We start from the raw sequence: 26,293 nt of genomic DNA on the forward strand, positions 1-26,293 counted from the left end.
TTCATCAGTAAAAATAACGGAATGAAAGGCAACTTTTCTAATATTAGTGCTCGATTGCTGCTCACAGTTTGTACTATGATTCTTAGATTTCTCGATTTAGCTCGCTTGTGTGCCTCTGATGCACTGTAGAGACCAACACCGTTAAGCCTCATGTGGTTCCCAGTGGGTCATCTCTGTGCTTTTTCCTATAATCGCCATCAAAAGTCTCAGTGTAAAACAAAGCAACTAGATGATACAAAGACTGAGATATAACCAGACACACTCTGCTGATATGCTTCACTCATACCCTGTTATCCGGGGGGGGGGGGGGGGGGGGGTGTGGCAGCAAGCATCTGGTAAAATCTGATATTGTGCTGAAAGTGCTAGCTTTTGAATTAAACTGTGATTTTGTTTATGCTTGGGTATGCAAAATGTATTGTGTGTGTGTCTCTGTCTGTTTGTGCATGTGTGCACGTTGGTTCTCCCACCTGAGTCCTCCTCCTAGCTCTTTGATTTAAACCAACAAGTGATTAGCTTTCATATGTGACATGAGATAATACTGGATTCAGAGTTCAAACCCTCAGCAACAGATGGGTCATTTCAGTCCAGGCAGAGAAATTATGGGCTGACTTGATTTCTCTTTTCGGTCCCCCAGAGTGCAATCAAAGAAACAAAACTCAAACAAACCAAAAAAAAAAATCTAGTGGGAAGTTGAAAATTAAGAGTCAAGTCAACCGTTTCTCTCCGTCTTCAGCATTAGTCTGTTTTGTAGTTTTATTTGTTCTTGGGTTGGGTGTTTTTTTGTTGTTTTTTGTTGTTTTTTTAGAAAGTAGAAAATGAGAAAGTGCAGATGAAGCTCAACACGTCATGATGCTGTGGTGTCAACAGCAAGGTCTGGGATTTTGTTACTGGTGGCGGCGGCGGTGGTGGTGGTGGGCAGTCTTAAGAAGTCAGTCCTGTTTGTAACAGTAATATTTATGTGGTTTTGTGTGTCTGTGGCTTGGGTGAAGCCCCCCCAAAACCCAGTGCCAGTCAGGGTTCTGCAGTCTTATTTTTTTCCAAAGTGCCAGGCATTTTTTTAAATCGTCTTTGACCTTCTCTCCATCTCTTCTTCACAGTATTTTTATCTTTTTTTTTTTTTTTTTTTTTTTTTGCATGCAGGGTCATTCAACCCTCCATGATGCTTTAAGGCGGAGGAGGGAGATGAGCAGAGGAATCCACCAATAAGGAGGGAGAATCAAGTGGAGGAGGCAGGCACGTTATGTCACGGATGAGTCTGTTTGCCTGTCTCTTTAATCCTGTCCACCCTGAACAAGGGGCACTTCAAGTTACTGCAAAAAGATGTCCACTGTTGTCCCTCAAACCGCTGACACCTGTTCATCCTCTGTGGAGAGAGAAACAAAGATAGGCATCGGTTACCTTGAATGAATGCATGAGCTAGAATGTAATAAAGTTGAAGAGTTAATGAGGTCAGCAGTGGCAATGTGTAGAATGAAAACCTGCCTGAGACACCGCTCAGGAAGCTTTTACTTAATGTAATGGCAACAATATTACCAAAGAATACCATCATTTTTCTGATCAGCTTTAACTCACATCAATCTGAAGTTTTCGAGGGAAGTTTTCAAAGCTTGACTAAACTTGTTTGATTGGACACAAACACCGCAGTACAACAGTGCTGCTCAGTCATCTGAAGGCAGACTGTGGCGTTTTCGAAATGTAAAGCAATAAAGGATTTTCAAAGCATTTTCTCCAAGTGCATTTGGCATGGTGCTCGGATAGTTTTGCCTGAGATACTGCCCAGATAATTAACAACTTGCTGATGCCAACTCTGCCATGAGCCATGTTAGATTGCATGGCAGATGTCACAGATACATTCACTACTCCAACACTTCACTTTGCTGCAGATGCTGAAACCTCTGACATACGAAGCCAAAAAACAGCTTTAACATTTCCATGTGCTTTATTTAAGCTTCCAGTTGGAAATGTCCTCCACTGGAAATGCACTGCAGTATCTATTTTTAACAGGTTTGAGATGATTTGTTGACATCGGGATTTTTTTGTGTATATTAGTGGCAGGAATTTTTTTTTACCGTTTCTCTCACTGTTTTCCTTCCAATGGCCTTCTTTGAGTCATCACTCTCAAAAAGTTGGAAAAATGTTTGTAGTTTTGGTCTGTTTCAGTTCCAGTTCTTGATTTCTTGCATCAAATCATGGATGAAATCAAGGACAGGCAGCTTGTGGGTGGAAAAAGATTCTAAAATGTCAATTTTGGTAAAATATTTTCATGTTGCGTGTCAAATTTCTTTTTGTGGCTGCTTTTAGTGTGTAAACAAACAGCTGTTTATTAGGCAGGCATACTGAACTACCTAAACTAAAACCTTTTTTCAAGCTTGCACATCAGCCTTTCTTTAAACTAGCCTTTCATGTTAGTCTATACATTTATTACTTAACAAGTGCACATCTATCCACATTTTGATCTTTCTTCGCTACACCAGACCACTACAACGACACACAGTATGTTCAGAGTCACTGCAGGCGAGTCAGGGGTGTGCTGGTGCAGGTGAATGGAGGTGCATGTTTTCAGGCACTGACTGCATGGGTGAGAGGATCCTAACACCGTGTCTGCTGATGAATGCTGTTTGGACACGGTGTGTGAGAAAGTGAGAGAAGAAGAGCAGAATGCGTGGTGGCAGAGAAGTAGTGAGTCTAATCCAGTAAGTATGACTCATGCATGATGACATATTGCGGGTAAGAGGTGAGGGTCCCACTCCAAATCAAGACTTTCCAGATCAAATTTAATTTCCACTGACTTTTGGAATTTGGAGTGGGACCGGTGCTACTAGTGCTGTGGGGGTTGTATGCATCTCTGCTGACATGCAGGTTCACTGGTGTGGAGGGGGCAACCTGATAAATTAGTTTTTACCTGCCTTGGGGAGTCGGGCCCTGCCTGTTAACCCCCGTACACACACTGTCATGGTCTGGGAGTCTCTGGTGTATGCTGTGCCACTGGCTTCCTCAGAGCGACTAGTTTGGAAGACAAGGACTCACCCTCCTCTTCCTCTTCAGGCTCTTGCTCCTCGGCGGGTGAGCGAGTGCGGTGGAGGCCGCCTGCCCGGTGCTTGGCCCCCTGGTGGGCCTGGTGGGAGTCGGGCGACTGGGTGACCATGCGCGAGCGCTGCAGAGCCGTAGTGTAGTCTGGTGGCCGCCGGCCTGAGTGGGTCGCTGTGGACATGGGAACAGACTGGGCTGAGTGCTGTCCCTCAGCGAGGTCAGAGATGGTCAAGGCAGTGTAGCCGGGGGGAGTCGGGGGAGGCTCACGGTAACGGCCCTCTTTTCGGGCTGAGGGGATACAAAAGAGAGACACGTGATGATGTGTTTTATGAAGCTTTTTTGGCAGCGACAGCAGAAGATGACAAATCAAAAATTAAGGGAAAAAAAGGATGAGATGCAACATTTAAAGATGCTGTCATTAAATGTTACCATCTCAAATCTGGACTGCTCTGCTGCACAGAAGAAAAACAATCCTTCGATAGGATGTAGGATTACCTCATAATTTTGGGATCAATGCCCATTTCATTCTTTTTTTTTGCCAAGAGTTAAATGAGAAGCAATCTGGGAACCCAACAGCTATCCTCTAATGATTTGGCCTGTGGGTTGACTGATATTTGGGCCCCATTCAGCGCAGCCAGTGGACATCGCGGCCAAAATTCTGGACCCGAGTCACTGTTCAGGAATGAACAACAAAACTGTGAAAAGCAAAATGCTAGCTGATGGTTTCCAGATACATTTCCCTCTTGGTCTTTGCAGGGACAACCACAGCCTGCCCAAACATCATTGGTTAAAATGAGCTGGATTACAAACTAAAGCCACAAAGACATTTGTTTGTTTAATCCAATGTTTCTCAAACTGTGGGGCAGGCCGCAATAATGAGACACTGAGCTGCTGCAGGATGAATGTATAATGTTTAATATTTATATTAGGACATGCCAGGAAAGAATTCAGCACCACTGGAATCTGTACATTATTTTAGGTCTAAAATGTGTTATATAGCAGGTACGTGTAGGTTTCTTTGTGAGGTGCACAAACTTGAGGAGTCTCCTCATGACTGTGAGGTAACAAAGACTTTAGAAAGTCACTGCAATCAAGTCAGTAAACAGTCCGACTCATAATGGTGCATAAAAAAACAAAACAAAAACTTAGCAGTCACTTACAAAGGCCGCCTTTATTTCCGACAGTGATGGGTGATGGAGATGGTCGGCCGAGCTGCTTTGCCTCCTCTGACCCGGTGGATGTGATGCTACTTGTTTCTGGGTCGGTGCTGACGTCCTTTCCTCCTCTCCTCTTTATGGTGCCGGTATCCCCCTCGGAGTCCTCCCCCCAGTATGCTGCTGAGGACGAGGAGGAGCTGGCAGATGCCCAGCTCCCCCTTGCCTGTGCTGCCCACAGTGCAGCTGATCCCCCTAATATGGCATCTGGCCCGCCAGGAGGGAGCCCTCCAATGCCGCCTCCACTTCCACCACCGCCAAAGGCCAAAGTTTCCCAACTACGTCCTTGCTGCATCGTCTGGATATTATCGTGGGAGCCAGAGGAACAGGATGTCCAAGAACCGCGGCCGCTGTCTGCAGCGTCGAGGGAAACACGGTCTCCCTGATCCTGAGTCAGTTCCTCTGAACTGGGTGAGGAGAGTACTGTATGGCCGCCAGCATAAATGCCCCGACAGTCCTGCATTGATGAATATGACCTAGGATATGATGTTTAAAAAAAGAATAAAAGATGACGATGCTTCACCTCAGAAGGGAAAAAAAAACAAAACAATGATTCACTTATCAAGTTCTCAGTAATCCTACCCAAGACTGTACTGATCGGGGTCAGTTGTGGCTCTTCGTTCCAGCCTTGATCCTCCAATGTGAGAATCCCCGACTACTCCGGAGTGACGAAGTCTCCTCTCCTCCTGGGCCATGTCGAAAGAGGAGTTACTAACGAGACTGGAGCGAGAGGAGATCTCACTGTGACCAGAGTCTGAGTAGGTGTCTCCCATCCTGTTGTAACCTGGAGGAGCGAGGAAGAAGTGGAATACGATACATTTATGTACTTGCAGTAGATCAGAATTTACAGTTTTTAATTCATAGTCATTGGTAAAAGTAGTGCGTGATTATGAGAAAAGCATTCAAATTCTAAGTGCTTATCTCTGTTTTTACACAACTTAAACCTGGCTGACTAAATTAAATCCATACAGTATCTGTTTTATAGTATAAATCAACTCTTATTCACGCATCATCTGTCAACTTTAATATCATATTGGTCTCTCATACTCTGAACAATGAGAGCCATCGTGCAGTACATAGCGGCAGCCACTAGGTGGCAATTGTAGCTCACCATGACTGCAGTCTGGAGAGTGGTGTCAGAGGGAGGGAGGATTATTGGCTTACCCTTCTTGGGCGAGCTCTGGGGGGAGGTGGGAGGGGAGGAGAGCTGGGAGGAGGCATTGGACATGGTGTCCTCTGGCTGCCTCCGGTGTCTTTCGCTCCCCTCCTCTGAAAGAGCGAGGATCTTCTTCAGAGACTGCGGGGAACTGGTGCCTGTGGACATTTGCAAAAAGATGAGCAGAATTAACATGAGGAACACTGCCAGACCCCAAGGGTGCTGGGACGCTAAGCAGCATTGTCTGGGATTTTTTTGCATTTGTTTATTGCCAGCCAGCCTCTTGGTGGCAGCACTGTCACAAAGAAGCTGAATCAGCCATTGTCTGCAAATAAAAAGATGAGGAGGACAAGGTAATAGGAGCATGTACAAGGACAAGGGAACAGAAGATCTATACAGAATGCTGTTCATGCAATCATGCACCATTACTGTATCCACCTGTACGGAAAGCTAAACCAATTAAAAAATAAAAAGATTCACATCCCAAGAATTTTACCTTCATAACTATCCAATGAATGTTCACAATCATAAAGCTTTATTCTAGAATAACACGTATCCTATTCTCTCAATGATGGGAGGGGGAAATACCATTAAACTCAAATGATACTTGAATACTGACGGTTATGTGTAATCTTCATCTTACCGAATGGTGGCAGATCCTTGACTTGCACTTTCTTTCGAGATGGGTAAAGGGCCACAGCGGGGACCTGGAGAGCTTGGTTTCCTTTGGCCAGCTGACCCCTTTGTTGACTCGCAGCTCTGGGCACAACTGGAGAAGTGTCTGGTCGTTTCCCACCTGCATTTTTGGGCACTGAGTAGTGGGAAATAAGTAAGTATTCTGTATAGATATACTTTAAGTTACATTTAATAGGTAATTGTGTTAAAAAGGGCTTAGAAGGAAGAAATTTGCTCTTAAGACTTTTGTATCGATCAAAACTGAGCTGCACGGCTCACAGAGTCTCTCTGACCACTACTCCCCAGTGCAATGACAACAAAGGAGGTTTGGCATCAACAATGAGGAAATTGGCTAAGTAACTCAGATTTTTATTTCATGCCAGTGAGTCCTTGAGGATCTGATTCTGAGCAGTGAAGTATGTGTGAGGGTATGAGTATGTCTCAGGAGAATTGCGCTCAAGCTTCGATCTTTTGTAACTTCATATTTTTCCCTATTAAACTCCCCAAACCCCAAAAACTGAAAGAAAGAAGAAAAACTGCAACAAACTCACATGTGCTAATGGAGGGTTCACACTGTAGGGAGAGTGTCTGAAGACTCTCCTCATTCGTTTCCAGGCTGAGGTTGGACAGGTACTGTTTGACCTTCCTAGCCATCTGGGCATCCTCGTAAAGCTTTTTGGCGTTTAGGAAGGAACTGCGTCGCACCCGCTTCTTGTGCCCACCTGTCTGTGTGACGTCAAGCACGGCGGCGTTGGCGCTACCCTGACTTAGCGACCTGCTTGTGCACATGAACATAGAGAGGAACAGAGACGCACAAACAAGAAGACAAAAAAAAAGGTGTGGCTTCAGACTGTAAATGACTTGATTTTGAAGTAAAACTGTATATTTGACACTATGAGGCTACATAGGGAGTGTGGTATTTAAAACTCGAACATGCAGAGACCAGCTTTAGTCATTTCTCCCAACTCCAAAACATTCCAGACATTCCAGACGGCAGAGGGAGAGGTTGAGCGATGACGGCTGCAGTCAAACAACAGGGCAGTAGAAAGAGGGGCTAGTGTAGTGCAGTCATAGTTTACATTTCTGTGGTTTGAGTCAGAGCTGGTAGTAGTAGTAGTAGTAGTAGTGAAAGCATGTTTTTTTGCACATGGTCTCAGCCAAACAGCACCCTGGCAGTCGCCTGTGGTGTTAGTCAATGAGAAGCCACATTTGTTCTCGATGGTGGAAACAAATTTATCACGTTTCAATAAAAATTTTCAAGTAGTACCTTATAACAACAACAAACCACATTTTAGAGATATTATTACGAGACAATCTCACAGCTACAAGGCATGGATGTTGTATTTACGAGATTAAGGTGCTAATCATGAGCTGCAGATGTCAAACTGCTTTCTTTTGTTTTTGAGTGAATGAAATGTAAATCTGCATGTTTCCCATTAAATGTTGGCTGTGCACAATGGTGTCCCATTTGACCACAAGAATGTAAAGCATGTTGCAGAGTATTTCAGTTCCAGAATCTCTGGCTGTTTGGAGCTTTGATAAGCAGATCGACCATCAAAGACAGGCAAAACTTTAAAACAGAAGCTGCATGCATTATGTTGGGAAACAACATATCAGAAAAAGGTCGCATTTGCTACTTGGAAGCTGGATATAATCCTTTTATTTGTCACGCGTGTGTTTATCTCATGTCGTAAACAGTATTCCAATTATTCCCATTATTTACTGATTCTCAAATAATTCACTATAACCTCATGTTGGCATATGTGACCTTTGTTCCACTGAATATCCATAGGTTAGCGTCAAGCAGAGTTAGAAGGATTTAACTCAAAACGGATTTAACTCAAAAAAGCAGGCAAATCTGCAGGGGAAAAAAAGGGTGCATGGTGCAGAGAGGGCAAAGGTTGTAGGGTCACCAAACTTACCCTAAACTTCTCCATTTCTTCTTCCTAGAGGGTGTGTGCCATGAGCAGAGAAGCATGGAGGGCAAAGGGTGGATGAGTTGAAAGAGAGAGAGGAGACAAAGCTTAGGACAGGAAAGACCACCAAGATCACCAAAGAGAAGCAATTTCACCAACAGACCCACATGAAAGTCAGCAGAAAGGAAATCAAATGGTAACACTCGACTAAGAGGAGACATGATTAGACAAAGAGACTTTCACAGAAGCACTGAGCACATCTTATGCCAACAATGTGTACAAGGAAACAGTTGCTAGACGAAGCAGTTGTCAAAGAGAACAGCTGCTTAAAGGAAAAGCGTGAGGCAGGAATTGGACTCAATCTACGTGAACCGGCTAACCCCACAGAGCTGGTTAGTCAGCGTAGTGCCGGCTGGTCCTACAGGGAGAGTGAAGGGTCCTTAAGAATCTAAAGATCTAACTTTGTTTCCTAAATATCTTACCTTGTTCGGAACATAAGGGCTGGGTCCATGTTGACAGACGCCATGCGACCAACATGGCGAATTTCTTTGGCAATCATCCGCAGCTTTTCAAAGTTCACCAGGCCGTCCACTTTAGAGTCATTGCCTGAAAAAGCCAAAGAAAAAAAAAGATCAATTACAGAGTTTAAAAACTACAGCAAGTGACAGAGGACTACGGAGATAAATATGGCTAACCGTGAAGCATTTTTACCCCTTGAAACAATTAGATTCTGTTTGTGGTTACTGCATTTATACAGCAAATCAACACAATTTGTTTTGAGATCACTGGTGGTCTGTACATAAAGAAGTTGGTCAGAGAGGTAAACTTAAAGTTATGGATAATTCCATGTATAGCAGATGATAGGAAAGCTAACTGCAATATTTAAAGAACCACACTGAAACCAAGAAGCAGTTACCTACTTATAGTTGGCTTTCACATTGAGAAAAGCTTACATGAAAAACAGCCAGTTGTCCTGTATTTCAATAACAATACACACTTTTTAAGATTAGAAATATATATAGTATATAAATGGGTTGTATGTGTGTGCATGCCTGGGTGTTCGACTTTGCAAAATGGATTGTTATTTAGTTTGCTTTTAAATGATAGGTGATAATGCAAAAGTGTTTGCCTGCAAACCGATAGTAAGAATAGTTTTTTGTTTTGTGTATGATTGAGCGCTAGTGTGCACTGCTCTTGAATCTGATGCAGTGCAGTGGTGATTAAACTCTGTGGGCCTGTGTGCATATTGGCAGTTTTTGAATAGATTTTGAGCTGGAAACTATCAGCAGTATCTGGCAACACTGACTCTTTTCAGAAAAATTGTGCAGAATCTGCAGCTGTGTGTGTTGTGTAGTGTCTAATATAGTAATGTTTACCGAGTGAAAGATCTGAGCTAAACAGATATAAAATAATGTAAAAACACTAGAGTAAATATGCCACACAGGAACTTTGCAAAAATACTGCCAATCACAAAAAATTGAATCCATAATTATTTTATAAAGTCGGTCGTTACATTTTGTTTTACCTTCATGTAGAAAGGTGAGGTCCTTCTTGATGACAGGGAACAGGGGGATGATTGGTGGCTGGAGGTTTTGATTGCTGAGGACATTCCTGTACTTGGCCATGTTTCTTGAAGGGTCGAAGAGGTCCTGCAGGTCCCCGAACAGTTTCTCATATTTGCTTGGCAACTTCTCCCATGTGCCTCTTAGTCTGGAGACTGGAGCCAGGTTCAGACCACTATAGGGAAAGCCGTGGCAGTGAATATATAATCAGTACAACAATTTGTACAGACATCACAACACAGAAGAACTTCTCTATATTAATATGACTTAAAAATATGACCCAAAATGTAAAAGAAATCAGTTTATTGCACATTCATTGTCCCACCTGATGATTGCGAACATGGAGCTAAAGTTCTTGCACTCGCGACAGTGCAGGGCTATCTTGATGAAGTGCTTGATGATCTTCATGCGTTTTAGCTGGTTCGGTTCCCGCGTAACCTCAGTGGCCACCCAGAAGGTCTCGTGGTTAATTGCCTCCTCGAAGCGCTTGAGGCTGACAGAGCCGGTCTTTGAGCGCAGCTTAAAAAGGTCATCAATGTATTCGGTGGGCTCGATGGCGCAGAAAAGTTCAAAGGCCCGCATGGAGAGTTGTGTGGCCACCTCCACGGTGCTGAGCTGTAACAAAGAAATCTGTCCTTCTCGAAGGAGGTCCTGGGCATCCTCATCGGAACATAACGTCTCTGTCTCCATGTTGCTCTTTAAGTAGTATCTGATGGAGGAAGATGGATTGCAAAATACTGGTTAAACATTTGCCATTTTTTCTCTCTGTATCTATGAGAATTTTCTGCTCGGACTGTAAAAAGCTTAGGATTTTTTAATGCTGTTGATAAAACAATGAGTTTTAATCCACTGGGATCTTGAAAAGATGAACTGAGGTCAATCACTCCATCCCAATTCATTCTTATTTATCCTTTCTTTAATAAGGATGGTTTCTCGGATTTAAGATGTTTTGTCCTACTTAAACGGCAATAAAAACTATACTGCACATCACCATCCATGTAAAGGAGACAAGCAAGGAATGGTGGAACTGGTCTTTTCAAACCCGTCTTTATTCCTACTCTTTACTTTTGATGTTGCAGTTTGAACATCAAGATAAAGAAGTCATTACCTGCCGCTCAGCTGAATCCTGTCGGCTAGCTTAGAAAGCTGATCCGGTAACCGTCTCTGCTTGATGACGCCCTCAGGTGTGACAGACACCTCGCACAGCGAATAAGCCTCCGGTGCAGCAGTCAGGGCGAACTCCCTGATAGCCTGGGCCACCACTTCTTTAGCGGTTGTGTCCTTCCCGATCATAATATACCGAGACTGCTGGTCCGCCTTGAAGACTCGCAACACCTGGTCTGACATATCTGGGAGAGACAAACAATGGTAATTGTGGTATATGTTACCATCAGTCTCCTGAAATCTGAAGAGCTTGAATCCAATTAAGAAACAGTGATTGATTAACTGATTGACTGTCAAGCTTTATCAAGAGCTTATCACCAATCCCACGCCCGCAAAAGCCAAACCAGCATCTTGCAGATCAGATAAATCTCCATGAAAACATATGAGCCCAGAGGAAATATAAAATTGCACTGCTGTTTTACTGAATTAGCTTTGTACTACTATGACTCCAGATTAAGCGACTGCACTCTAACAGATTAATGTCTATAAGTCTGACATAAAGGTTGAAAGCACTGCCAAAGATATGATTTTTCCAGGAGAAGCAGGATCACAAGGAGAGACGATACTTACTCATTATCAATGGGACTGAAAGGATATAAACAACATAATGGACAGAAGTTAATATAAAGACCATATTACTGCATTTTTCTTGTTTATTTTGTGCTATGTGTGAGCAGTGGAGGAACAACTGTTTAGGTAGCTATTTTATTATGTTTAGTCATCTGACGCCATTTGAGTGAGCGGTTCTTTGTTTGTTCCCCACAAATGACATAATGGCAGAGTATTTTTGAACATTCTAAATGTGTTGATGCCACAAACTTCCCGAGCTCCATGTAGTGGTTAAATACACACCAGGCTGGTTGTTGAAGTCGAGGATGCGGTGGTGTGACTGCAGGAGGTCTGGGTTTGACGACGAGAGGTTTCCGCTGACTGGCAGAGCTGGTGGGATCTGTTTGGACTGCTTCATTCCCACTATGCTGTCATCCTGTGATTGGCCCACGCAAACGTCGCTATGGAAACGAGAGGGCGAGCAGAGGGAAGTCTGTTATAGATAGCAGTTCTGTTAACAACAGGCAGAGGGCGATATTTGTGTTTGGAAGAGAAGGAGGATGGAAACACATTTGGCTGTGCAGTCCATATGATGTATTCCATGTTAATTATCCTGGAGTTTCACAGCAGTGAAAGCAAAGGTTATATATGGCTCAGCTAAAAGACGTTTTCAATGGTGCCCTGTGGGAAATGGACACCTGCTCTCATTAGGAACTAAATTTATATGAACAAATACCTTTTCTTTCTTATCTGCGGCATTTCAAAGTAATTCTGATTCAGCCTTGCATTTGATTGGCAGACTGATAAAAATGCAGGTGCACGTTGCATAATCGTTCAGAGCAACATGTCAAAGTGTCAGGAAAAATCAGAAACGAAGTTTCTGCATCTAATCAGCTCCAATCAAGAGGCTTTGATTTCCTATTGATATTAAAATCACAGAGTTCAGAGTCTACTGAATATAAATGCTGCACAGAGTCCTAAATATTTATTTCTCACTGAAATCTAGACATGCAAAGCTGCTTTTATTGGTAATTAAGTCGTGACAGTTAAAAGTAATGAGGTCTTCTTACTTGTATGGTTTAGGGGGCAGGATGCTGGTGAGCGTCTTATCAAAGATTTTCTTCAGCTTGTTGCGTCCTCCCACTGTGTTGGTCTTTGCTTTCTTGCTGACCTTTTCCAGACTCATCACCTGCTCCACATCCACCGCCAGGTCGGGGATCGAGTAGCGACTGGCCTTCTTAATGTCCCCAATCTTTGGAAGGTGGGGTGCCCCATTCTTTCGATCATGTTCCTCCTCACAATCCAAATCATGGTCGTGTTCTGGCCTTGTTAGCAGCTCTTTAAACACTAGACAGGTGTTAATGTAAAAGGAAAGAAAAGGGTCATTAAAGACACTGTAGTATTCCTACATCTACTCTCAGATCTTAACCTTTTTATTAGTTTATCCACATGCTTTTTGTTCAGTAATAAGCTTTAACATTTGGACAAGTCAACAAAAACAAGTGATTGCTGTTGACATAACTATAACTCTCTCTCTAATCGTCATAGGATCACCAGTGATTTGGTGGATGTTGACAAGATATCATAACTTATAATATGCTTTACCTAAAAGGTTTGTCTTCACAGTTATGGACAAATGGGTGTTGTTCTTCAGAATCTCATTAGCTTTGCTGAGCTGGACATTCTCAAAATTCTGTCCATTGACCTCCAAGATCTGCAGGAAAGACGAAGAAAGCCATGAGCACAATTTTAAGCAACTTAAAGGGTTATACATCTGATCGAGAACAGACTGAGGAAAAACAATAGAGCTGATGATGTCAATAGCGTCCTCTTTTTCTAACCCATAAAGAAACACAAAAATTATGTTGTGGCTCCAAAACTGGGACCTTGACATTTTGCTCCTTGTTAGAAAAAGAATCATGTCTAAATTAGCACCTTATGCATAATTATTAAAAATCCAACCTCCTGCTGTGTTTGATGATCATATCTGGCCCATGGATTTAAAACACAAGAACATAATTTGACCACAGAGTGCCTTTTAAATTCTGACAGAACTCCAGCACAGGAAGTACTAAAACTCATCTGTTATCACCACATCAGGCCAATTTGCAGGCCGCGTTATATCACTGCAAATATTAATCTCTGAACTATGCAGTTTAACTAGATAATAAAGAGGCCCTAAACTCCCAAGCTCATGCATGTTCTACAGGATATAAATATCATCAACATATGGTTTTGACATTAATAGGACTCTTCCTTTTCATTTCCAAATAGCCCCGTCTTTGTCTTCATAACCTGACCATTGTATAGGTGCCGGATATTTGCATTTAAATGCGATCATCTAACTGAGCTGCCACTTCCTCTTTGGCAGAAGAGGAAGTCGCCTTTAACCGTAATGGACACACAGGCCATCATCTGCTCTTGTGAGGCCAGTAAATGCTTACTTTTTCAAAGTCAAACTACTCTTTTAGGATCAGGAGTGATTAGCGAGTTCACTACTGAGAAGATGATAAAAACCAATAAGATTAATACTAAAGCTCTGAAAGAGCAGGTACTGGGTGAATGATGACATTAACTACAGCTGTATAAAAAAGAAAGTATGAAGAATATATGAGAGAGAGAATGTTTCCTTATGGATGTCAGTTTCTCTGCTTCCTTTTGAGGAAACAGCTGCAGGGGATGTTTGGAGTCAAGAGGGCTTAACTCGCATCCAGACGCTCTCAAGATGGTTTCAAGGATTAAGGGACTTTGCTTAAAGCCCTAAGGACTGCAGAGTGTGAAAATAGTTGAGCAGTCAAGTTGTGAGGAAAAAAAGCCAACACAGGGTGCCCAGAGCTACTGGCAAGTTCAATTTGAGACTTTCAGAAGAGGCCTTTTAATGCTAGTTAGAGCAAAATGTAAAACCAATTTCACAACAAAAATTTACTTAAACAGGAAAATTGAAGTGTTAGTCTGCACAGCTGTAGCCTACAGAGAAAAAGTGTTCTGCAGCTAAATGAGCTTTGAATAAAAACGGCACTACCAGGAAATGTTCTGCTCAAAATTTAAAGTGTATGATGTTGGTGACGTTAGAAGAGGGAGAGAACCAACTCACTTGATCTCCACGCTTAAGGCCAGCTTCTGCTGCTTTGCTTCCAGGCTCCACAGCATCGATGAAGATGCGGAAACCTTTCTCCTGACCTCCGAGAAGGCTGAATGCCAGTGGAGAGTCCCTGGATGGCTTGGTTAGTGTCACCAGCCGTGGCTTGGCTTTAGCAGCACATGCTATGTTTAACAGTCTTAGGTGCCCACACATTTTCTTAAAGAAACACAATGAGGAAAATGAATTAGAAATCTGAATTAAACATTTTTTCCACATTTCTTTATATTTTACACTTACTTCTTTTTCCAGATTGTTTTCAAACTCTTCCAGAAAGCGAGTCATGGCAGGGTCACCTTCAAAGTCATTGAAGTGATTGTTTACCCACAGCAAGACTACCCGTGTAACCTGGAGAGATCACATGATCGACATGCACACACTCAGTCATGTCCAAAGATTTCATGAGGAATGAGTGTAGAACTGTTTGTACTCTAAACCTACTGACAACTAATTAAATACAAGTTCAAAAGTCAAGTATGTCTGAGGATTTTATGTATGTGAATCCAACATGTCTGAAGAACATTCAAGTCTTTCAGAATTCTGTGAAACAAGATAAATTTACACCACGTCTGTGAGTAAATGGACAAAGTCTAGCTGCCTAAAGTGTATCTGAACAGATATACCAGAGTCCTGCTGATCATACCTTGTCCCTGAGACTTGGGTCGTGGAACCACTCCAGGAGCTTCTTGCCCACGACCATGGGGCTTGAGAGGAAGGTCCTGTAGGTCAACAGGAAGTCCTCGATGTATGTAGGGTCCACCACTGAGTGCTCCTCTACGAGGTGCATGGTGAGACGCTCCGGTGTGCCCTGATGTTTAACAGAAAGACATTACAAGTGAGTGGCAGATCCTTAAGATGACTGCAACTGCAACTGAAATGCTAGCCTGCTTTACTCTATATGGAACCATGTACTAGATGGAACTCCTGCTTTATTAAAAAGCCTTAAAACTAGCATCAAGTACATACGGCTCACTGGGTTTACTGAGGTCATAAATCAAGTGTGAAATAAGGCCATCATCTAATGGACTTCTTTTTTTGAGATTATGGGGTTTAAAGAAGTGTAGATTAATTGATTTTTAATGGTTACCTTGATGACAATGTGCCCTTTCCTGGTGCCGGTGCGGTCGAGTTCACGGTGTTCCTTCACCATAACAATTTCTCCTTCCTCCTCAACCTTCTGCATGTTCTTCTCCACCTGGTTGAGGATGCAGCAGTAGTCCTGCTGGGCTATACACACAAACTGGACACAACAGAGAAACTCAAATTAGTGGGTGACTGAAAGAAACTTGTAAATTTGCATTAATTATATATGCTTAATAGTATTCAAACACAATAACTGGAAGATAAAGTGTTAAAGTAATATAACCTATAACATCTGATGGCATAGCAACCAAATGAATATATAAAAATAAGATAATGGGAACAATTTTTTACACCCCAGCCACCAACTTTAGCTCAGAGTTAGAAGAAAACCTTATGATCTTCCTCTTTTCATGAGCTGGCCTATTTTCTTTCATAATAGCTGCTCCGCACATTTAAAAGGATGCTATTGCCTGCAGCAACTTTAGGTGTCACGAGTGCAAACACTTTCAGCACAAGTGGGTCACAGTGGGATTTAAAAACTGAACATGGCAGGGTTTGTACCCATGTTTGTCACATGGAAATGATGCAGAAGAAACTGACCTGTAAACCCAGGCAATACATTTGACCAACACCTAGAGCAGGAGTACTTAAAGTGAGGCTCTTACCTGGCAGTCGTCTACTTTGGTCTTCATGACACCTTTCATGTATTCTTTCTCCATGGTTGGTGACACCCCAAAACTATTTCCCATGCACAGGATTTCTGTCCGGCTGTCAGGGTACGTCACCTCCACCGAACCGTTCAGGATCACCGACCATGAGTCCAGCTGGAGCCATAAAAACAATCACAGAGGTCAGATCAAAAATAAATAAATAAAAAAGAAAGAAAGAAAACAAAACTAATACACTAACAGCTTCACACATCAGATTAACTTCAGTATAGTAACATTCCCAACAGCTGGTGTCCTTTAATGAGTCAAAGTTATTTATCAAAAAGAACCATATGTAGCGACTACAAGGGGACTGTTGCACTAACAGATGGTTTCTTATTTTCCTCAGAGGAATACAGCAAAAGCAAGAGGCTGTTGGTGCTGCCCAGGAAAAAAAACAAGACTTAAGTAAGAAAAAAGGAGTTTCAAAGTATTATTAGTAGGGGCACATTTAGGTTTAATAACAATAATAAGAGTATTTTCAGGATTTTCTGAAAAGCTGCCATTGTGGTTTCCTTAACCCTGACAGCAACAATGCACTCAATGAACCTTAAATTATTTATGACTGGACATTTACTAATGTGGCTAGCCTTAAAGGCATCCTATTGTATGGCTGTATTACATCGAAAGAAGCAAACTGCCACTGAAACAGCGTCCTGAACAGAGAGATGAAACAACTGAGGCCTGCTTTGGACGCCTAAAGGATCCTAGAAAGACCCGTCGATAAGCAATGCCCACTATTCAAGTTTAATAGAGCAGAAAAAATATCAAATGGACGAAGAAAGATTCATTGGTGTGAAGAGGTGAGACTAAGGTTCAGTACCCACACACATGCACGCACGCACACATATATGAATTAAATTTAACAATCACAAGACAGGATTTACGTGTGCATGAGTATGCACCAACACACACCTCTTCTCCATCATTGAGAACGATGGTGCCGGCGCGTTCGACCACAGCGAAAACCATGACAGCGCAGAGTTCCCTCCTCACTGACATGGTCATGTTGGCAAATGCTGGCAGTTGATGCATGAACTCCAGTAATTGCTCTGCGAGAGGAACAAAGGAGAGACAGCAGAGGAGTTTAGGAAAGGCATCAAAGAGACACTTGGAGGAGAGAAAGAGGGCGGGCAGCGTAGCGTGCACCTGGCAGGTCTGCACTGCCCTCAATCCAGCATCAAAATGGATCATCACCACAATTATATCAAGCCAACGGAGAAATCATTATGTGGACAAGACAAAGCCAAATATCAATTCTATTGATAAAAACTTTAAGGCAAGCGAGGAAAACTGCTGACAATTCACTCAACGACCTCTGTGCGACTTAAGGGAGTTATTGAAGACAATGAACCAGAAGTGAAATCATAGTGGGTGTGCTGTCAGGGAGGATCAGGCTTACAGCCAACTGTCCTTACACATCTCCATCCAGCCATGAACAGACATGTACATCCTTCACAATGTGCTTTTAACAGATCTTTATGTGAATATTTTATTGTTATCATAAAGTAATCAATTAAATTTGTCCCCGTCTTCTAATATTCAATGTTTTCAACCTTTACATTTGCAGAGGTTTTAATTAACTTAAATAGTTTTGTGGTTCTTACAATATAACCCAGCAGAAACCCCCCCACATCTATATGCATAAACAAAAACAGGTTCCAAATGTCATATGATGGCTAGTATGACTGGCATTATGAAACAACAGATGAAAGAGGATGTAATATAGAATCATGTGGGAGAAAACCAAAAAGAAAACATTTTCCCATGACTCCATGCAGGCCTGTGAAAAACTAAGCACACCCCATGAGTCAGTAGCTTGTAGAACTGCTTTCAGCAGCAGTAACTTGAAGTCATCCTTTTCTGCAGGACTACCAGTCTCTCAAGACATTGTGGAGGAATTTTGGCCCACTCTTCTTTACAACATTTCTTTAGTTCATCGAGGTTTGTTGGCTTCTGTTTATGCACAGCTCTTGTAGCCTAACCTAAGATGTGCTGCCATGCTTTTGTTGCAACGAGAGGTTTTCCCCTCGTAACAAACAATCCATACTTGTTAAGTCTTTTTGTATTTTTAATATCACAAACTTTAGTTTTCTTATGTTAACTGTGGCCTGTATAGTCTGAGATGCAGTGCTTGGGATTCATTTATAATTCTTCAAAGTTTCACTTGGCACATTCTGACCTTCGGGTGGATTTGCAGAGACGTTCATTCCTTGGAAAATTGTGTTGACACACACCTGAGTCCTCCAGACCACCAAACGACCTAAATTTCTGCTTTTCCAGAGGTGCTCACACTTGCTGATGATCAGTCAATCAAGTGCCTCTGATTAGCAGCACCTGGCTGCTAATTACACCCCCGCCTTTTTTTCCTGGACTCTATACAGACCTTTGAAAAATTTTCTCACTACTGTAGACCAAAAACTCTAAATTTCATGATGACGATTGGAAAACAATGAATTCTGAATTTGGTGCAAATGTATAGTTTCTCATTATTGAATATGTGATTGGATGCAAGTGCTAGATGCCCATGCTAGGTTTAATACAAGGTGCAGGACTTTCTGCAGCACACCTACACTGATGCTCACAGAAAGAAAACACACCTCTATACGCCATCTACCAACCAGCAGCAGTGTGGTGTACTGGTTGACCTGGGCTTGGCATGGCAACAGCGTCGTGTGAGAAGCTGCGGAAGCACTAAAAGTTTAATGCGCAGGGAGAGGTGAGGCGAGAGGATGTGCCAGCGTGACCTAGAAAAGCCTGCTGGCAAGGGGAGGGGGTACAGCAGGGAGATAAGTGAAGTGGGGGAGGGGTTGGCACTTGTTCTTACTCCCTCGCAGTCCACAAATGTATCATCCTCCCCAAGTCCACATCTGCCGCTAAGCTGAGTGTGCACACTTTTTTTTTTTTAAACAATGCCTATCATTTTCATTTGAGAAGAATCGTAGCCTTAAGAGTTATGATACTGCAAGCCTGATGGGGCTTTGAGAATTACTCGAAAGCCTCGATCATGAGAGAAGCACAGACTTGAGATAAATGTAAATTTATGGCGACGATTTAAATAAGAAAGCAGGGAGTGGCTTTTTATAAAGCATAAATTAATGTAAAAATGGGACAATGGGGCTTCTGTTTAAATTGGTATTTTTCACACCATTCTCTAAAGATGTCTTCAAATATAGAACTCTCAGGCATGCACAAGAATATGCAGGATATTTTTTTCACAATGAACACTGCACGGTTGAATATTTACACTAGTGCTATTGATCAGAATAGTCATGAAGAGCCAAGTAAATTCAATCCCTAGTTGGGTGCTCACCTATGTCATCATCGGTCCTGTCCATGGGGTCCTTCTCCAGACAGTCCCGCACAATGTCCCGGCTCATGAGGGGGTCGGACGCTCGCTCGATGTCCTCTTCATCGTCGTCCTCCTCAGAGTCCACAGCGGTCTCTGGCAGGCCACTCAGGTCCATGTCACCTGGTTCGTTTTCTGTGGCCTAGAAAGAAACAACAGGTAAGCCATGAGTCAATGATAAACACGAGCAGGGACTCTGCGGCTCGGTGCAACATCAGCAATCCCGCCACCACAAGGCCAAACGCGTTCATCTATCCAGCTCCTTGTTCGAGTTCGAGAGTCTACTAGCGACACACTGAATGACCAACCTCCATGCTCGTTACAGGGAAAGCTTTGAATTATCAGATAAAAGCTTGAAAAATAAATCCCCACCCATGTCAGCTGTCCAAATGGGGACAGAGTAAACACATTGTAAACAGCCAGTGAAATATTTTTTCATTTTAAGCAGCACATTCAACACACACACACACACACACACACACACACACACACACACACACACACACACACACACACACACACACACACACACACACACACACACACGTCATTTTACAGTAAGAAAAAAAAATCAGCTGTGACACAAAAAACAAATTCCTTTGTGCACATTTGACCCATTTCTTGAAACTGATAAGAGGTAATCAGTACAGTAGCAGAAAGACAGGCGTCAACACTGCATACAAAACAGTCTGCTATGCATAGTAACAAGCTAATTAACTCTCAACTTTCCTCCCCTCTTTTCTCCCCCACAGCAAACGCCACAGCCTGCCTCGCAGCCAGATCCTGTTCTTTGAAAGCAGAAGATGAAATATGTGCGAAGCCGTGAAAATGAACTAAGATGAGAAGCAAGCGTAATGCAATTACTTGTGCCTGAGCGATACCAGCGGAGTTCATCTGCCATCATCAAAGAAAGTATTTCTATAAATGACAGAGGGGCCAGATTGCCTGGTTCACACTCACACAACATGAAAACCATTTAAAGAGCAAGTCAAAGCAGTCACAAAAAAGGCAACACAACATCGGCTCTGCTACCTCCCAACAGTGAACCCTCTTACCCAAATACGGTTCTCAATCTCAAACCTCTTAACAGAAAGAGAAGAATAGGTTGCCTTTGCAAACTGTCTGCAAAATCCCAGAGATAGACGCATCTTCATCTCCCAGACTGTCAGTCTGCTTCTAATTTTTTAATGCTCAGTCTCCCTGTGCTTGGTCTCTCTCAGAAACCCTATGTCATTTCTCCTCAAACGCCATGTGCAAAGGGCTCTTTAATGATTCAGTGTCTGAATGGCCGTTTGGGCATCACTGGTCCACACCCTGGTGGGTGGAGCCTGCAAACACGATGAAAGTGAAGAGTCACAGATTAGGTATGGAGCAGAACACAGTACAGAGGAAAACTTCTTGCATAAAACTACAGAGGATCATGTGACCAGTGTACTTTAAAAACACTAGACTGGTTCACAACACTTAACAACCCACATAATACAGCATTAGAAACTCAAGGTTATATACAACAATCAGTTCATAGCCAGCTGTCAAACGTGTGTATGCTTTCATATTGCATTTAAATACAGAGGGCCCGGCTGCCTTTGTGCTCATGCACGGCCCTTTTTTCATGCCATGCATGTATCAGAAATCCATAGATGTGCAGGACGCATTAAGAATCAGTGGGCAAGTCAGGTGTTGTTAATATTTCATTAGGGCTATTCTTGGATCAATGCTTTCAAAGTCCTTCTGAAGGACCAATTTCATGATTTATTCAGATACAAACAGTGCGCCATGTTGGCAGTGACGTGGGAATTACGTGGCGATAGCAGTGGAATAGCCTGGTGGTTCGACTATTCAGTACTCCATCCAGAATCTAGACTCCAGTATGCTCAGCAAAAATGTGTACAGTAAAAATAATGTTTAACACAAGCATATTTCACCAACATCAACTTCACATGATCTCAAGTGTAAATTATGAAGTATCCTCTGATCCATTTATTCAACACCAGCCCCAGTGAGCACTGCAAACATTCCTTGTTTCTGATGTTCTGCACATTTAAAATGTTTTTTATTCTGAAACATGCAGGGTGTAACTTTATCTAATAATAAAAAAGCAATGTTGCATAAACCAACGGTCTTAGAAATCATGCTGTGCACTCATGGTTAGAATTTCAATGTTTTCTGTCCACATTAAAGGCATGTCTGCATGGTGTTCATTTTCTAAAAGTTTGTGATAAAAATGAGGAGATTCTTGTAGACTGGATAGCAAAAAAAGCCCAACAACTGCTTTATATAACAATTTCCACTTAAGCCAGGAAATGATTAGGAGAAGATAGAGAGCATAGAGTGCTCAAGAACTTCAACAGAAGCAGACAAAAAGAAAAATCCAAAAGCTTCAAAACCACAGCTTCCCAAATCACAATCTGATGGAGCATCCATAGAATGTGTCTGTTCAAGCCTGATTGACAGACATCCCAGAAATTCAGAAGTGAGTAATCTCATGATTATCCTCTTGATTGACTGATTGATTAAACCTTCTGCTTGTAAAGTGCCAGAAAATACAAGTTTCTTAAGCCAAAAGAGACAGGTTCAAATAGCCTAATGTGTCCAACTAACAGTCCAAATATAACAGTGAAATACAGAATAGAGCCAAACTTTGACTCGAAGGTATCTGAAGCATTTTGATTGCTGAAACGGTTAAAACAGAGGAAGCACGTATGAAGCATATAAGAGGTTCGTCATCGAAGCTAAGGAATTTAAATACAGTATTCTGAGCCAAAGTTACAAATAGCAGAGTAGAAGTTAAACCAAACATTATAGAGGCTGAATTAAAAAAAACAAAACAAGAGAAAACAGAACAGTGTCTGTGATTCAGTGAGAGGAGAAAGAGACTGAGAGGGAAAAAAAACCCAAGAGGCCGCCACAGAGCTGCTAGCAGATGGTGCTAAGACCAGGATCACAGACTGGGGACAGTAGAGCCTGTTCAACCTGCCCCAGCCAGCCACAGCATGGTCAAAACATATACACATACACACACAGAGCTCCACAATAACACACCCCTCATATGCAATTAGACTGTTTGTATTGAGCATACTGAATGAGTGCCCTGATGCACACCAACCACAGTCAGTCGAAGCAAACAGCACAGCCACAATCCTGCTTACAAACATAACACACATTTACAGACACACAGCAGGTGACAGAATTAGGAGCCAATGGGGTGGGTGTACTATGCTAAGCGGATTAGTTGCAGAGTTTGGGGCACGTCCACAATCAGTTGAGTGCACATACTTGAATTGGGTTTTAAGGGTTCAAATGTTTAACTTTGATTATGTTTTCATAACTACCCAGCAGAATTGAAAAGGCTTGGTGAGGGTGGGTGGATGGGGGTTGGATTGCAAGCAAACCAAACACTTTTGGTGCAGATCTTTATAACGTTATTTATAAACTGCTAAATTAAGCATTGGCCTTGATGAAGGATGGGTTGAGGGAGCCCATCCTTCATCAAGTTACACATATCTCAACACCACTAAACAAATTATGTGAGGCCTACACGTGCTAATATTTTAGCACAAAAATGCTCATCAAGTGCCCTCATTACATGAGACTGTATATCACAGCTTTGTGGGAGTCCTGTACTTCTGCTTTGAGGTGATGAAAGGCAGAGCTGGAGTCAGGATGTAGGCTGGACCACCTGCTTGCAGCCAGCAGCCTGTCTGCTCATCCCCTGCTGCGTAGCAAAAGTCTCCCATTAGTGTCTTATAACATGTCTGGCAAAAAAGGCTTTAAATTCTTCCAAAGAAAATTAGTCCTCCTTAATGAGACTAATGCACATTCCCAGAGGTATAGTCATCATTTCACAAAAAGCATATGTTTTTTCCATTTTTTCCATAAAGACTTGGTCTCAGATGAGGTCAAAGTTTGTTCTATATCACAGATTTTAAATGCTATGTTACATGTTAGATCACTGAAGCATATATATATATATATATATATATATATATACACACACACACCCCAAATCATGCAAATCAATGTTTTTTCTCATTATTTACAATTCATCACAAGGTTATGTCGAAACAAACCAGCTCAATGAGTATTTGTTAATTGAAACTGCAGGAAAACACACGATAAGTCTGCCTCGTCTAATGAGGTGAACAGAAAACTAGTCAGGTTAATACAAACACTGCAAAGGAGAGGAAACAAACTCAGTCCCGATCAGAGGGGAACAGCTACACTTTTAATGCTTAGCAGTTGATGCATTATACATTTGGTTTATTATTACCACACAGACTGAATATAAAAGATGGACCTTGCCACTGTGATGAAGTCTCAAAGTGAAAATTTTGATCATTGCTATTTATGTTCACATCAGTAACTGAGAAACCAGACACAATAAAACGACATGTTTCTATGGTAGTGGTTTGCCAATCACAGGTATGCCCAGCTTGATTTATTGTTTACTTTAGATGTAAAGTAATCCACAAAATGAACATGATACTGTATTAAATATGATTTGAAACTGGAGACTGAGAATTTTATCTGATTAACAAAATGCTAACCTAAGCCATAAATAAAGTGAAAAGTAGACTTTCATAGACTTCTATATAATCAGATTTCTCTTTGCAACAGTCATCACCCCCAGCTGATCTTTGTAAAGAAGGCAAATATTAAACTTGTCCACTTTTGAGACATGGAAATTTCATCCATCTTATTTATTAAGTCTACGTGGCTGCAGTCAGGTAAACTAACTGGCTGTAGCTTCATATTTATGGCATGCTCATGAGTGGTAGTGTTCTTCTTATCTAACTTTTGTCAGTAATTCCAAAAAGGCCCTAGCTAGACTGATAAATGTTTTAGCATCTTTATGATTTCCTCTTGCTCAGCTATGGCTGCATTAACTAGTTAAACTACCATGCACCTGCTTAGCTATCCAAGGGAGTCCAAGCTGGGGATCCAGCACCAGGGATGGGAGGACTTACCTGGTAAATGTCTGACAGGCTGCTGCTTCCAGAGTCGCTGGTGATACTACATCCTGAGTGGCTTGAGGAGACGTGGGTCACCTGTGGGTGTAAGCCGTCGGCCAGGTGAAGTCTGCTGAAGTCTGCGGGGAGCTGCACATACACACACACAACATACACACAGATGGTCAGTATCAGCCAGCCCAGCAACCGCTATTGGTCATTCACACCAACACTCGTGCTGACTGCCAAACATTGGATGCAGACTTAGCAGCATGTGTGTCTAAAAATAGGCGGTTTAGCTTTTATTCTATTTCTTCATTTTTTAATTATGTTTCCCCACTTCATTTGATAATAAGCAAAGACAGACTTTCTGCTGTAAAACAATAACATATCCACTTTAATTTTAATTGGAAGGCAGTCTGAAAAACATTCAATTTGTTCCCATTAATGAATAAAAAGGGGTTTATCGTCTTCTTCGTAGCAAAGCAGTTATTTCACAAGAAAAATATTAATCAGAGTTTAAACAAGAGCTCAGCTTTCCTTTAATAATACATTTTGTGTAAAGGAAAGGCAGAGCCAAAAAGATTTTAATTAAATAACCCAACATTTACAGAATGTGTCAAAAATATTTAGTTTTTAAGTCTCATTTTTGAAATCCTTTGGTTTACTTTAGAAGAATACTACACGTATTAGACAAAAGCATGTAAGAAAATGGGTTACAAAACTGAAAGGGAGTAGAAACTCGGGATTAAACGATAAGATAATCATTGTTTTAAATACAGCAAAGGAGCTCCTTTCCTGAGACCAGCAAAAAACAAACATGCCCTGCATACATCAAGAAAACACCCTCATTAAGGTACTACGAACTTGAGTAAACTAAATGAATACTGGGCAGTAATGGGGAAAACCCCTCTGAGTAATTCATACGGTATAAAGTGCTAGAAAGCCCAGCCGTAATTAGCCACATTGTAAATGAGCCAACCCGCTTCTCCATGGAAATGACCCCAAAATGCAAAATACATCCGAAATCCTCCCACTGCTCAAGTTTTAGGAATCAGATGAATTAAAAATAAGAAGCAGTTTGAACTGCTACAACTCAGAGGTTTATTTGAAGTCTGCAGATGCTCTATGGTTTCTGTATGTGTGGCGTTAGAGTGGAGACAGTCAACAGCAAACACAGCAGCACAAATTTCCATAATTGGTAATGATTTAAGGCCTAAACTTATCAGTTTAATGTCCTGGGACTTTGGAATCTTGATCCATTTATTGAAAGTTTTTCTGCAAGTTTCTGTAATTCTATAGATAAAATTATTCAGGTATTAGCTCAGAAAATTATTATTACACTGACATAATTAGTGTTCAACTGCTGTCCTATGCATTTAAAATCCAACCTGATGGATCAGTTGTTAAAATGTATGATATACTCATTGATTATAGACCACCTAAAGCCCATAGAACATAGCTAACATTTGTGGCTTGACATCTGTAGATGTCAAGTACACATTGTATTTATTTCAAATGAAATAAATGAAATGTGTTTGAATCACACTCATCATATCCGACTAGAATGTCAGAGTGGTGAATTATGGATTTAATCAAACAGCATAAACTGGTTCGTGGTGTCTCTAGACTTGACTATTTGATGGCTAAATGTTTTATTTACCAATATACATCGGATACTCTGCAGGGAGACTGTTAGCTCTGGGGCATGCTTCAACTCCACTTCTTGCTGTGGCAGAGCATTAATATTAGATTTTTAAACTGAAAAGTCAAAGTGGGCCGATTTAACTAGTCTGCTCC

At 41.8% G+C, this 26,293-nt stretch overlaps 1 protein-coding gene across 16 annotated transcripts in view; it reads right to left on the reverse strand.

Moving 5' to 3' along the window:
• Positions 1-1,027: 1,027 nt before the first annotated feature.
• Positions 1,028-26,293, reverse strand: part of rapgef2b (Rap guanine nucleotide exchange factor 2b) — a 105,064-nt gene continuing 79,798 nt past the window's right edge. For 5 of the 16 annotated variants that reach the window (XM_086259644.1, XM_086259615.1, XM_086259714.1 and 2 more), the window contains 23 exons: positions 24,512-24,643; positions 19,509-19,686; positions 17,111-17,247; positions 16,154-16,312; positions 15,493-15,645; positions 15,049-15,213; positions 14,646-14,753; positions 14,361-14,564; positions 12,872-12,980; positions 12,337-12,613; positions 11,570-11,727; positions 10,662-10,902; positions 9,879-10,262; positions 9,517-9,728; positions 8,474-8,597; positions 7,998-8,021; positions 6,627-6,853; positions 6,044-6,211; positions 5,409-5,558; positions 4,827-5,028; positions 4,191-4,720; positions 2,903-3,318; positions 1,028-1,363 (listed from right to left, as the gene is read on the reverse strand). In XM_086259644.1, coding sequence (XP_086115770.1) covers positions 2,951-3,318; positions 4,191-4,720; positions 4,827-5,028; positions 5,409-5,558; positions 6,044-6,211; positions 6,627-6,853; positions 7,998-8,021; positions 8,474-8,597; positions 9,517-9,728; positions 9,879-10,262; positions 10,662-10,902; positions 11,570-11,727; positions 12,337-12,613; positions 12,872-12,980; positions 14,361-14,564; positions 14,646-14,753; positions 15,049-15,213; positions 15,493-15,645; positions 16,154-16,312; positions 17,111-17,247; positions 19,509-19,686; positions 24,512-24,643 — 4,410 coding nt within the window. In that variant the 3' untranslated portion in view covers positions 1,028-1,363; positions 2,903-2,950. The remainder of the gene's footprint in view (positions 1,364-2,902; positions 3,319-4,190; positions 4,721-4,826; positions 5,029-5,408; positions 5,559-6,043; positions 6,212-6,626; positions 6,854-7,997; positions 8,022-8,473; positions 8,598-9,516; positions 9,729-9,878; positions 10,263-10,661; positions 10,903-11,569; positions 11,728-12,336; positions 12,614-12,871; positions 12,981-14,360; positions 14,565-14,645; positions 14,754-15,048; positions 15,214-15,492; positions 15,646-16,153; positions 16,313-17,110; positions 17,248-19,508; positions 19,687-24,511; positions 24,644-26,293) is intronic. The other 11 variants (XM_086259652.1, XM_086259634.1, XM_086259741.1 and 8 more) reach the window with 8 other exon arrangements.

The sequence above is a fragment of the Aulonocara sp. 'chitande type north' Nkhata Bay genome, linkage group LG2 (genome assembly GCF_057382095.1).
Source record: "Aulonocara sp. 'chitande type north' Nkhata Bay isolate Kocher_YH1m ecotype deep benthic linkage group LG2, A_spYH_male_GT1.1, whole genome shotgun sequence".
Taxonomy (NCBI): domain Eukaryota; kingdom Metazoa; phylum Chordata; class Actinopteri; order Cichliformes; family Cichlidae; genus Aulonocara; species Aulonocara sp. 'chitande type north' Nkhata Bay.